Source organism: Calidris pugnax, unplaced genomic scaffold (assembly GCF_001431845.1).
Source record: "Calidris pugnax isolate Ruff unplaced genomic scaffold, ASM143184v1 scaffold20, whole genome shotgun sequence".
Classification (NCBI taxonomy): domain Eukaryota; kingdom Metazoa; phylum Chordata; class Aves; order Charadriiformes; family Scolopacidae; genus Calidris; species Calidris pugnax.
The window spans coordinates 30,763,949-30,778,482 of NW_015094510.1; the positions used below are offsets into that span (position 1 = coordinate 30,763,949).

A 14,534-nucleotide genomic window follows, 5' to 3' on the forward strand; every position below is an offset into this window, starting at 1 on the left:
AATTTTAAGACCTGGCAAAACAATCAGTATAGATTCCTCAGGCTATGGATGGTCATAAGACTATGCCATATCTTTTTGAGCTTAAGGAGAAACTGATTATGCTTAGTACATAACTGAAAAAAGAGGAACTACACAGCTCAAAAATATCACAAGTTTCACTGACAGAATACATTTGAAGCATATCTGGGATGTTAATTTCTCCCTGACACATTTCAGCTGAGACAGGCAACGTGATTGGCCAAAAACTATCCAAGGCATAGATTCCAGGAAAAACAAAATATTGCACACTTACTTTTTCTGTCTCAGCATGAACTTTTTATTACCTATGGATGAGGTATGCTTTCTTATATATTTAGTTTTTAATAAACCTCAATTCCTCCTTGGCAGCTTTAGTTTCACCCACCACCATTGGAATTAAAAACATATATTTTGTAAGAGTGTCTAACTTACGCTTCCAAACCAGCTTTTTCTTTTTCCAAAGGCTGAATTCGTTCCAGGACATGGGAATACTGGACATTGGCATTCACCCAAGCCGCTAAAGGAGCAGCTGCAGCACTGGCTCGTTTAGCATTCTGAAAAAAATCAGTAACAGTTACAATAAAGTCCTTGAAGTGTAATGTAGATGAGATAAATACAGGATAAATAATTGCAGCAGATTTACGAGTTATCAACTTAAATATGCCAATTAGCCAGCTCCTCTACTGAACTAATCTTTTAAATTGTTACTAAGAGATTATATTCTAGGCCATCAATCTGTGTAAAAAAAAGTAATGTGTAGCTTTACAACTATGAAGCTCCACTGAAGTTAAGAAGTTTTAAATTAATGCATAATTTATCAGTGTGTTCCTTCTCAGGGAACTAAAACTTTCCTTTCAAAAGTAGTATTTAGGAATTCCTTTTTAGAGCTACCGCCAAAGCAATTCTCAAAGATCACCCATACATATAAACTTCATTAGTCCTCCCCTTTTTAATTAAGTGTACTGTTACAGCTACTGACTGTACTCTTACTGCTACCAGGAGGCCAGAAGGAGCCAGTTACAATTCCTTGATCTGAGTTCTAATCTATACCAGTGAGAAAAATATCTGAGGACTTGACTCTGTAATGACTTCTAATCCTACCGGCTCCTCACACACCAACAGAATCCTCACGGTTAGCGGCTGTATGCAACATAGCAATATCTGCTACACTTTCATCTCTTTATACTGACAAATTCTGTGAGCAGAATTCATTAATTTTTCCTCCAATTTAAGTTCATTCTAAAAATTACGTTGGGAAATTAGACAATCATATTTCTTTCCTCTTTTTTTTTTCTTTTTTCACTGTAGGCAACGTAAACAGGAATTACCTTTGGATCAAAAGATGTTCTGTTTTTAGAAAGAAGCTCTTCAACACTCTCTCGTATTTCTTTCGGAATATTCCGGGCATCAAAGGTTGCTATGTCCTCTCTCACACCTCTTTTGGCCAAGAAACTGTAAATAGAATTAAATAACTAAGTAAAAAAGAAACAAATGTTAAAGAAGTTATTTCCCTATGAAAGCAAAGAACATATTATTCCTGAATATAATATAAGGTATTTCATATTTTAAATTACTGTTTAAGATTGAAGCTTAAACAAAATTCTCACCTCTTCATGCTCACCCATGATGTATCAAAAATCCCCATCAGCCGTAGAACGCCTTCCAGTATGTCTCGGATTATGTCAGGGGGCATCCGCAGTGACCGGATTTCTGACAAAGACTCTGGCTTTATATTTCCAACTGCTAATTTAGCTTCATCAACCAGTGGCTTTAAACAAAAACACATTTTAAAATGGGATGAGGATACAAGAAACTGAACACTTGCCATTTCAGTTTTCATACAATTTCTTGTTCTTTTTACATATTTTATTACCTAACCAACTGCCATTGATGCATAGTCGTGTGCACAAGTTATTAAAAAATTGACATATGTTTATTAAGTGATAATAAAGATATTTCCATATAAAACAGCATATTACAATCCTAACTTTTCATTCAGCACTGTAATTCATAAACATTATATAGACATTAGTATATATCATGGGTTTTGCTTTTCATTGCTTAAAAGTTAATTGTGATACAGGTACGTTTTATTAATTATGGTAATTACTATTTGTAGCATGCCTGAGGATATCTTTGTAAAGATATATAGAAGTACAGGTCACAAAAGCTTTCTTTTTTCGGTAGATAAACAAATCCAGACAGCCTTCAACCTTATCAATAAAGTAATAAAATGAGAAGAAAACACAAGAAAGTTAAAGATTATTATTAAAGACTGTGCACAATTTGCACATCCTTTGTATTTATCAAAGGCCACAGATAGGGATTACACTAATCCTGCAGTTCTATGTCACTTTCAATACAAGGATATGATTCCTTGGCACCTATGATATTTAAAGGGAAAAAAATTAAGTTGCTGTACTTTTTCTTTATTCTTTAGTACGATTTTAAAATAGATGGGATGAAAAATAGAGACTAAAAGCAATGACTGAACACACATACCTCCCAAAAAACCTGATGCTTAGCAGTTGTAAGGTCTCTTGAACAAGCAGTTTGCTGTAGTCTCGTTATGACTATAGCACTTTCAGACTTTAGTAATAACTAGAACTTATCTCAAATTAAACTACTTCCATTCAACTGATAGTACTAACCTCCATGATATTACCATTTGACTAATGTGGAGTAATCTAGTTGGTCTAAATAACACATTAATAATTTTAAAATATTCCATAAAAATCTGCAGAACCCAGCTGTAGACAATGGCAGCATAGGAATAGCAACTGGGGGTAAGATTTGGCCAGAAAATTTTTTATGTAATTAAAATCTAATAGAACACAAATGCCAAAATGACAATCTAAATCTGGCAAATAGAATAGTGTTTTCTAATGCATAAAAATTTTAATATCAAAATAACTTAGAGCAAGATTTAAGAAATGCAGGGATAAATTTTACAGAACCATTTTGCATGGCAGTACTTGAGTAAATCAAATAAAATCAGACTGCAGAATACTACTTTTCCTTCTCATCTCTTACCTGAACCTCCTTTAGTTCATTTTCAATTTTTCTTTTTCTTTCTTCTATTTCTGCAGCCTCTTCTGCTATCCGGTGTTTTATTTTTTCCATTTCTGTTTTTCGCTCACTAGCACTCTGTAAGAAAAAGAAAAAGAATACTATTAGTTTTCAAACATACAAAGATTTTATTCCTTTAGGTCTCTTTATTTCTTCTAGTCTTGATTATAATATAATTTGCACAACACAATACCAATCACAATAAAATATCTGAGACTATTTGATACTAGACAGGTTGATTTTAAAAAAATACCTAAGCATTTGGCTTAAGTTTATATTTATGTAACTAAATTATCTGGAATAAGCATCTTTTGCTTTCTTTACCACAGATCTGTACCTCTGTTTTTGAGGCTTATTATAACCTTTTTTCTCCTTAACTCTGATTTTCCATACCTCACCAAGATGTTAGTTCTCCTCTAAAAGTATAACAGTGACAACCTCCGTAACATTTTTACTACATTTGAAAATAGTATCTTCCTACCATTATCTTTGTACCTGTTCACATTTTTATTTCTTTCATGACACCATTAAAACTCTCCTTTTCTATAACATTTACAAAAGCAGCAGTTGTGTTGGAAGTAAAGCCTATTAGCCTAAAAATACTAATACAGTATTTACTTGTAAATTTGCACCCATCTGTCTGTAAGGGTACCTGCCTTATTTCCTACACGTATATTTTGAGCTGTTTGGGGTTGCATCTTTTTTTCCTTGGATTTGCACTGTTTCTACCATACAGCAGACAGTAACTATTGGCCATCTCCAGCATCCCTAAGCACTTCAGTACAACAATAAATACCTAATATATGAAACAACAGTAAAAAGGAACTTCCGTATCCTGAAGATTACAAAAAAGCCTCAGTGCAACAGTGACTACCAACACCAGTTACAAAACAAATAATTGACGATAACAGCATAAAATAAAAGACTAATATTCTAGGCTCAGTTCACCTACAAGATACAACAAAGCCCAGAGTTTATGTCTTTATATATTTTCCAGTATATAACACATTATTATAACCAGCAGTTGTCAAGCTGAGTTAAACTTGTAGCAGAAGGTAACACATGTATATAAGCAGAGAAAACCTTGAGATTAATAATAATCTTTCTGAGCACTTAACACAAGCTATAGACCAGCATGTCACTGAAGATTACATTCAAATCCATAAAACATTAGCTACATAAAACTAGATTAGACATTTCATGCAAATGTACATGTACTGAATGATAGCTCTGAATAAGAAAACCTTAAAATTCAGTTGTAGGTCAAAAGCCTTGCTCTGAAAGAAGATTAAAAGAGTCTGTATAGATTAGAGCCCTCTCTCTTACATAAACTAGAACATTTGAAGTGACATTAAAATGTTAGAGGGCACCTATACTTTATGCTAATCTAAATAATCAGAATTCTACTGTAATTTTTCTGATGTCAGTGGGCCCATCATGTTCCATTGCTTTTGGCCTATTCTTTGATTTTTTCCTACAAAGTAGTATGTGCTGCCCACACAACCTGTAACTGTACTGGACAACAGCAGACAGATTTAAAACAGAAATCAGGGAAAATGGCATAATAAATTCTTTGAGGCCAGCAGTGAACACAACAAGCCAATCATCATTATTCAAACTCATGTATAGTAGGCAGACAGAACCTAAAAGTTTTAAAAATTGCCAGTGGAAGTAGACTTTAAAAATGGAAAGTAATGCACCTTCAAAGCACTGTGAACAAAATGGTTTGAAAGAATAGGCATCTACTTGACTGCATACAGAGAATGTCTCTGTCATTGAGCTTCTTTATTTAAACTTTGCTTCAGACTGATCAGACTAAACCACTGACAAAACAAAGAGTGCAGTGACAGCAGATTCATCAAGGCTTATACTACATTTCTGATTTCTGGATATATCAATGTAGAGATCCATTTTCTGCACAATTATTTTACTTAACTGAGAAAACGCTACTAAAGAAAATTAAGTCCTCAAAAAACAGAAGGTCTACTTCTGAGCTGAAGAGTAGCTAAGCTTGAAAAAATTCAAGGAGTGATGAACACAGAGATATTATTTAACCGTCTTTGAGGTTGACTTCAGAGGACCAGACCTCATGAAATATATACTTTCTAAGAGTCCACAGATTTAATTCCTGGTGTTTGTTACTTAAAAGGGTGCCACTTGTCAGTACTTAGTTTAAAATTCCCATCTGTAATAAACATTATAAAATGGATCAGTTTGGATTTGTGAAGTTCTAGGAAAACTTTCAGACTAAACCACAGCAGTAAATACCACTCAGGTGCAAAATTCACCCTGATCTCTTCCTACTCAATTAGTTCAAATATGATTTAAATTATATCATCTTCTGTCCTGCTGAAAGTTTATTCAAGCCTCAGGGCTCACCCATTCCCTTAGGTAAATTCTTGTAAAAGCATCAGGTTTTGTAACCCTTGAAAAAGATACGCAGCATAGGCAGTTATGCAGACCAAAAATAGAAAAGCATCTCTTTTTTTTCCACTTTGGGTGTGATTGTATGTAATACCTGCATAGACACTGTAATTTCTTGAAGGGCAGCATCAGCCTCATCCTGCTTTGTTTTGAGTAAAATGCTTTGTTCTCCAGCTTTTCTGTTCAGTTCATCCACCAGGGCTTTAGCTTCATTCAGCTTTGAAACACCTGCCTATAAAGGTTTAAAAGAAGCAGTTATTTAGCAACGAATGGATATAAATGAAGCTTGGTTACAAATAGCATGCACAAACTAAGTGATGTAGACTATTACTATTTTATTTAATTTATGTTCTACATTTTGTTGACCTTATTTACATTTTCTTAGCATTATTTAACCCAAAAATGAGATTTGGCACTTCTAGTTGTGTTGCCGTAAGATCTGTAACTGCATCAAAAAGCTGAAAACAAAATTGTCAAAATAACAAATTTTTAATGGAACAGCAACTAGTACATAATCTTTTCTCATTAATTCAATAGCATTTCAATCATCTGGTTTTAACTCCATATAATTCTATCTCCTCTAAAAATAAATCTACAAAAATGAAACAAATTGAAACAAAGTAGATTATCCTATTTTTGCATATTTTTACATTCTCTAAAGAACACAGATGTACATAAAACAAAGCTTCAATTACGCTTAAGACTCTCTATTTTCATTATTGACACTTTCTAAATTATTTACCCTACAGTAATCAGATAACAGAATTTTTTCAAGATAAATTTGAAAAAAAATATTACCTGGAAGATGTTTTGATTTAGGATACACATCTCTAAATTTCATGTAAATGATTACTTTTATTTAACCAGAGCATTTAACAACTAAATGAGTGTTTGTCACAAACCAACCACAGCTACGTTCTAAATAAATAAAAAAGCAATTTCTATCATTACAAATGTAAATCTTCTTAAATTGCTTACTACAGTAATGGAAAGATATTGGCAGGCAGAATAAAAACAATTTAGAATATGAGGCAAGGAAGTAATTTGGTTTTGACAGATGCTTTAAGAAGAAACACAGCTTTGCAAGTGTGGTTTCAGAACAGCAGCAAGGATCAGTGGGAAAAGGAGATGTGAAAGGGAAAGGAGAAGGGGAAAAGATAAAAACTGTGTGCCCTAAAGCATCATACGGATCTTTCCTGAAATATACTGGGGAAAGCAGGAAGGTAAGGAAGTATGACTGGAGAGATAACAAATGGGTTTTGAAAATCAGCATGTTATGCACATGGAACAGGAGTAAAACAACATCTGTGAGGTGAAATGCATTTGGTCTGGAATTGTGTAAGGTCTGATGTGTGGAAAAGGAATTTGAAATCAATTCCAAAACAAAAGTTGAGACAAAATCACAACAAAGGGAACCTCAGCCAAAGCTACACAAGAGCACCACGAGGTAACAGCTTGTTGAACTAGAAGGATGCAAAAAGCCAAAGCAGGTAGTTGCTCCAGAGATACAAAGAAAGGGATGGAATATGGTGAAAATGTATAGAAGCCGAGGCAGAATGTAAATTGATGAAAACATGATGGGTTGTTTGCAACACAATTCCAATACATATGGGTGAAAAAAATTCAAAGTGCTTTCAAGCACCTACTCTTCTAAGAAAATATACCCAGTCTGATACATTCTCAAGGAAAAATATTAATGAAAATGAGAAACCACTCTTCACTCCTTGAGGCATGTGAACAGAGATGTGCATAAAGAGTCATAGTATTCCTCTCCTGAAACCACAGCACAAGCATCTACCAACATGAGGGGACACCTCACACAACCATGTCAGCAGCTACAGAACATTAATACACAAGACATTCCCAAATATAAGAGTTTTTGAAAAGCCGTATGTTAAAAATGTTTTAAATACTTACCTGCAAGTGGTTCTGCCTTTTTATTAGCTCTCTTCTCTTACTGTTATTGATGGTACTGTACACATGAAGGAATGTCATATACCTGCTCGGCGTTGCTCCATACATCTTACATGATTCATGGATCGCCAGAAATGACTTCAGAAAATCAGAATCACCTGTACAATGTAATTTGTTACATGGATAATAATATGCTCATTCTTATCTCACATTAAAATAACTAAGGAAGAAGAACAAAATATGTTTTTTCAGATATGAACTAAGGGCATTCAAAATACCACAAATATACTTTTTTCAAAGTACTCTCAGGAAAACAACATGAAATTACATGTTCCTCAGAAAGAAATAGACTGAAATGGTTTCAAAGCTGCAAAATATCCCATTGATGTTTGAAAAAACAGCCAAAATTAACTGCATATTACTGAAGGCTAATCATAAAAGAAACTTTATTTCCACAGAAATTGAATTTGAAACTACTTGGACTTTTTTAGAAAGGAAGCCCATGTGGTTTTGTCTTTTCTTTGTCTTGTATTACCCTACAAAAGAAAAAAATTGCTAAAACATATCCACATACAAATAGATGCCCTTAATAAGTACTGAGGCATAGTTTAAGTACCATGATCGAGGATAAAGATGGATGGTAGCAGAAACACTAAATCCTAAGTTTGGCCATTATCCTGATGGGCTGAAAGGCTACTAAAAAGCAATACAAATCAAGAAAACCCCAAGTCAACCACTTAGCATTTAAAACTCTGTTGGCCCCATGACTTCTAAGTGCTTACTTAGATAAATGCTTTATAAAAAGTGGCTAAAAGCAGTATTATGCAAATAAGTGCTGGCACTGGTGTCCCAGATTATGTTTAATACCCTATTTTTAAAATGGTACAATTTGAAGTTTTATTATAAAAACAAACAGTTCTGAAAAAGGGGCATTACTTACAAGAAACTAAAGTTATTGGAGATAAAGAATTATAAAAGCAAAATATGCAAGTCAAAGACAAGAATAATGAAAATATATAGACTAAAAAATTCAAAACATAACATTTTTAGGTTGTGAAATAACATCCACATAGAAGGAAGACACAGAACAAGAACAAAAACAAAAACAAAAAAACAAAACTAAAATGCAGCTTAATCAATTTATAAAACTGAAAACACATAATGACTACTTGTGACAGAAAAGACTGGGTGTGATGAGCCAGGATGTATGTTCCAGACTAATGTTCCCTTGCACAAAATGTCTGCCATGTGAACAATATCAAAGTCTAAACATACTCAAAGTATCTATACTATTATCTATGTCCAACACAGGACTAAGTAAGTGCTTAATAATAAGTAACAATAACTAAATATAATAATAATAATAAATAATAATAAATAGTATTAATAACAGTAATAATAAATATTACCTGAATGTTTTTTTTTAGGTTCCTTATGTGCTTTTCCAGTCTTTTCTTGTTCATCTGAATCACACAGAAGCATTTCAGGTATCTAAAAAAATGGAACATGGTATTTTGTATGAAAATTACAAACAATGAAAATTTGAGTTAACATATAAAAACAAACTTTTGATCTAGCTTCTCATTTTAAAAGACTGAATAAGATAGCTTTATTCAGAATATTGTATTTACAGAACACTTACAGCATTAAAAAGAGCGATTCTGCCTTTCCCTGACACTGTTCCCTCAGGCAGAGGAGTTTTTGCTGGCCTTAAGAAAGAGTGATTAATTCCTAGAGGACTCTTAGAATACTCAAATGTCAAAGACGTAAAAAGATATACAACCCAACAGGAAACCAGACAGCCTTAAGTGCAACTGTTGCAGATACAACAGCAAAATTAAACAGTGCCTAAGTCTAAGCCTTTGAAGTCTTTTTCATGGTCTAAGAGTGGGTGTACCTTGATATGTTATCAACTATACAATCTACAATGGTCAAAATAAAAAAGTATATTTAAAGGTTCTGGCATACAACTAAACGGTAAGACTCCACTTTAAAAAAAAAAAAGTCCCTACTGAAGTGGAAGTGAAGTGTGTGTGTGCACATCTGTACCAGCAGCTGGAGTGGGGCTGCAGCCCTAGGAATTTGTACATCCAGATGCCAACAACTGGGGAGACCAGAGGATCCAGAAGCAATTACTGGTGGGTCTCCGTGTCTGTGCACAGCGAGTAGAGGGATCTACATTCTGCACATGTACATATTTCCCAGTAAACCACCTTCATTGTGATCACTCAGATTGGGAAACAGGATGATGCCAACAGTGCTGTTTGTGCTGAAGGTTTCTGGTTGTGTTGCTCTGTGTGGTTAATCACACCTATATATGTGTGTTTGTGTGTGCCTACTAGGAATACACGCTCAGCTTCGTCACTGGTTCAAGTTGGGGCTGTGTAGCTGTGGCAGCCTATTAGGATTTGGATTTCACAATCTCTTAACATGTAAAACTAAGATATATCTTTCTCAAACCTACCCTGTGAACATCCTGAAATAACCAGATTTTGATTCTAAAAAGAACGCACTGACTCCATTCCATCAAGCAAAACATTTAACAAAGATTCTGAATAACATAAGGTTTAAAGTGCAATCTTAGATCTATAGCAGCTCATATACACATAACAAACCTATTTTTAAACCAGCTGTCAAGCATACTAGTAACAGCAGGTAACAGCATAGTTAACTTCATCATTTTGCTTGCAGTCTATTTGTGCTTTGTTCTCAAATGCTGTGTTTGATCAGAGTCACAGCAGTCAGCATTTTGTTCAAGTCAGCCCACAGAGAGAACAAAAACGTTACTGGTAAAATGAGACTGCTAATATTACTTAACTGTTCTACAGAATGTTCTGTCTTTCTAGGGCTGCACAAATAGATTAAATAAGCACAGTGACAATTATTCCTTCACAACTTTAAATATTTTGGTATTATTCACCAAAGCTCAGTTATTTTTTGAGATACTAATTTAAACAGTCACAGTTCTTGATTAATGCAATTTACCTTTTTCATACTGTTTTCTGACCAGGTTTCCATCCACAAAACCTGACATTTCTTGTACAGTGCTGGATTACTTTCACAGTTTATTGTGAAATTTAAATTGGTAGAATCCATGATCAAGACAACATGTAGATTTTGTTGGATCCCTAAGAAAATGCAATATATTAAGTATTCAATAGATAACAATCTGACTATACGATGATAGGTTTATTGCAAATACAACATAATTCACTGTCTAAGCTAAAAAAAAAACAGTAAACAATGGGAACAAAAGCTTTCTTCCTTCTAATTACTTTCAACAGCAGATATGATAACAGCTTTGTAGAACATTCATGGATACAAAATTTCAGATAGAAGAATGAATTTTAAGCTGAGAGTTCTGACCCCTCAAATATCACACTGTAATAATTATTCCTCCCTAGTTTTTAATAAATCACTGAAAATTAAAAATGCACACAGAACAAGGACCATGTTAGAAATTATTTATCCATTACTATACCACTTTTGTAACTTTGTAATAAATTATAACATCATTCTGTTCACATACGATATGTGAAATAGTTGAAAATTGGTCCTGTAAATCCATCTTGTGAAGCTTGATCCTTCAGAGGAGACAGCAACGGTTCTAATTCTTCTGTTTTATATAGCCCAGGAACTTCTCCTGTTTCAAGAATGAATTTAAAATGTCAGATCAAATACAATATAATTCTTCAAATTCCTTTGAAGGATTCCCTTGAATCCTCTGAATAGAGTCACCCCCTTACTTTCATGAGTATCATCCCCTGGACTGCATTATTTTTTTCATGGCATCATGAAAAAAACAAACCAAAATATTGTGATTCCATTTTTTTTAAACAGCCTACTTTGTTTGCATTACTGAAATATACTTCAAAAACTTACTCAAATCTACCCAAAGACAGTGATCCAATACTGCATATAAAATAAATCAAACCAGACTTTGTCATTCATACACCAGAAAACAGAAAGAAGAAAGACAGCAGTTATCTAGGTCCTCAGACACAGAGGTTTAAACTGAGAATCTGATACTCTGAGGAGCCTTGGTTTTGCATCTGGGAGACAGGAAAATCTGGTGCTCTTAGCAATCAGCAATTAAACTACTGCAACTCCAAAAAACTATTTAGTAAGTTAGACTCAGTCTCCTTCTCTCTGATCAAGGAACAAAACTAGATAACAAAATAAAGTCACTTTTGTTATTTGTTATTATTATGAATAATCTCATTCTTCTCAGAAAAAGGGGGTTTGCTGATGTTCATTTAAGTAAAGGACTCAATCTATACAAAATACTAAAACATTGAGACACCTCTCAGTTTTGAATTTTGTTAGAAAAGGGACCCTGTAGAGTAGAATACATTATTATTTGTTACACTATTAGAACAAGTTACACTATTTGAAACAAGTTATTTAACTTTCAACTTTGAGGAACTGAAGGTACCTGTACTGCACGGTAGGTTAAAGGACAGCTAAGTGAACTTCAAGTCAGTTTGTCACATACAAGTGTTCTAGCTAAAACGGCACAGAAGGCTAACTACCACTTCTGGTATGGACATAAAGTTAGAAAGCATCACCTAATTCGCTCTCATTGAGTTAACTCTGTGTGGTAAAAGCAGTACCATAATCTTTTTGGACTTGTCTCACCTGAAGACAGTAAACTGTTGATCATCTCAAGGAATGTGGAATGAACAAACTGATAGTCTTCAAGCAGCAATACCACCTGCTGTCCTTCAATGCCCGCAAGCTCCATCACCTAGAAGCATGGAAGACATTTAAAAGTCAGTGTATGGAATATACGTACTGTTCATAAGAGAATGATAATCTTTCCTTGACTATATATTAGATACATATTTTCTCCACAGCCTCTACACTTTTATATATTTACAAAAGATTACTAGGCAATTTAATTTTATGAGATATCAAACATATAGAATGTTCTACCTAGATATACAGCTTGGTAATGAAAAAAATAATTAAACAGACTCTTCCATAGAGTATATTTATGTTCCAGATGTGACTCACAGAGTTGTGTTGCTCTTTTGTGTGGGCTTAGATCTAGAATTTTATTTAGCATTGCTGAGGTACTGAGAAAATCTTGATTCAAGGTTTGTATTTGTTTTTAAATGATATGTACACTCTAACCAATCACTAAAGTTTTACTTGATTCAGCTACTGAATCACTGACAGACCACAGACAGGGAAAATAAAACAAATAAAAATATGAAAATATATATACAAAATATATACCTTTCCAATATTCACACAAACTTAGAATTGATGAAGTCCACAATACTCATAAAAACAGCTCTGATGTTCAATAGAGTTGAGTTTCAGGTAATTACTATAAAGAACAGTATATACATCTAGACACTGAGAACTTCTAAAAATCTACTTGTTCCATGTAGACTGTGGACATTTTGTTTTTCTTAAAATATCTCTTCACACAACATTTTTGCATCCTTCAAAATTCCCATATTCTTTCGGGTTTTTTAATACACACCCAAAACACTACAAAGTGGAAGACACTGAGTGACTTACATATTTAAGATCATTTTTGAAGTGCTTCAGCCCATAGCCTCTGGAAATTTTGGGAGTAATCAGAACAGCTCCGTGCATGTGACTAACTAAAGAGGTAACTGTTCGACGACCAACACCACTCCGTCCTGCCAAAAGAAGTGATCCTCCAGGAAAACTCAGCACTCTGTCCACTTTAGACATATAACTGAGGACTTCTTGGAACAGTAAAATCTCTATCTCTTTTTTGTCTCGCCCATAATGTATAATACCCTATGACAAAAAAATAAAAATGTGTTCACTAATAATAAATAAAAGCAGTTAAGACATAAAAGCATGCAACATTTAAAAGTTTAGAAGAAAAGGGCTTGAAAGCTTAAGAGATCACACTGGTATTCACTACAAATAAATTATTTATGTGACAGAATTTAGAAACCTTGCATGCCCTTTGCCAGTAATGAACAGACCACATTACCCCCAGCACCAGCATACCCTAGAAGTCTTTGATATATTGAAATGGAAATCTACCACTGAATTAATTGAAATTAAATAATGTAGCAGGACAAAGTCTGAGCTGTGTCTCTGACTATAGATCAGTTAATATATAATTTAGAAGATTGTTTTAGGCAGCTAGTTGCTGCTTAATTGCAGGTTATGGAATATGTGTGGAACACATATAATAACAGATCCTAAGATTAATTTCTGGCCTTGTTATACTTAATAAAACCTCATCTTTGAAGCCCAATGTAATTGTGTACTCAGAAAAAAAGAATAAACTCTCTGATTACTGAGGCTATTGAACTTTATCATTTCCCATACAGTCTATAGGTCACAAGTTGGCAATTAAGGAGAGGGAGTAGTTTCCCATCTACAAGAGCAGTCCATCAAATACTACTTGTAAGAGGAGATATCTCAAAGCTCTTATCCTGAAAATCAGTCCACGTAGCAGAGTCAACATGTTTTCATTTCCTCATCAAGTTCATTTTTTGGACTTTCCTTTTTAAAAGCACGCCAAATATCCAAACAATCCATTTGTATTTCTTCAAATAAAAATTATATTAGCAAATTACAAATTCAGGAAGTAAACAATTAATAAAACACTTTGGTACTCAAACAAACACACCAATGTTTCCCAAAATGTTGTTCATCAAACTGTTGTAAACCACCAGCAAATGGGACTGATGCCATTTCATCAAAATAACCTTGCTACATGGTACTTCCTATTGCCTGCCACATAACATCATCACAAACCTTCCCTCACTTGGCCAAATGCAAAAGATGATTCCTTGAACAAGCAGCAGACCCCCCCCCTAAACCTGGTGCTTGCGTGTTACTTCCTGCAAAAAACATCTAGAATAATTGCTGTGAATCCTTGATGTGTATATTCTTTAATCTTGTCTCACTTTTTGAATAATATCTTTCAGGTCTGATGAGTTTAGTCTGCCAAGTGGCCTCCCATGTGGTGGTAGCGCCTGTCCTGGTGTGATGAATGCCTCTTGACAAGCTCCCCAAGTCACATAGAAGGTATCTATGAAAACAAAAGGGTATATTTGAAAGTCTAGGTGTTCAGCTCATGTGCCATCTGACCTGATCAGACTGAT

General features: G+C 34.1%; 1 protein-coding gene across 1 annotated transcript in view; it reads right to left on the reverse strand.

Moving 5' to 3' along the window:
* Positions 1–14,534, reverse strand: part of DYNC2H1 (dynein, cytoplasmic 2, heavy chain 1) — a 159,001-nt gene that overhangs the window by 102,555 nt on the left and 41,912 nt on the right. The window contains exons 48-59 of the mRNA XM_014966266.1: positions 14,337–14,461; positions 12,958–13,206; positions 12,064–12,172; positions 10,955–11,068; positions 10,411–10,553; positions 8,835–8,916; positions 7,429–7,583; positions 5,606–5,743; positions 3,052–3,165; positions 1,626–1,786; positions 1,347–1,470; positions 451–572 (exon numbers count right to left, since the gene is read on the reverse strand). Coding sequence (XP_014821752.1) covers positions 451–572; positions 1,347–1,470; positions 1,626–1,786; positions 3,052–3,165; positions 5,606–5,743; positions 7,429–7,583; positions 8,835–8,916; positions 10,411–10,553; positions 10,955–11,068; positions 12,064–12,172; positions 12,958–13,206; positions 14,337–14,461 — 1,636 coding nt within the window. The remainder of the gene's footprint in view (positions 1–450; positions 573–1,346; positions 1,471–1,625; positions 1,787–3,051; positions 3,166–5,605; positions 5,744–7,428; positions 7,584–8,834; positions 8,917–10,410; positions 10,554–10,954; positions 11,069–12,063; positions 12,173–12,957; positions 13,207–14,336; positions 14,462–14,534) is intronic.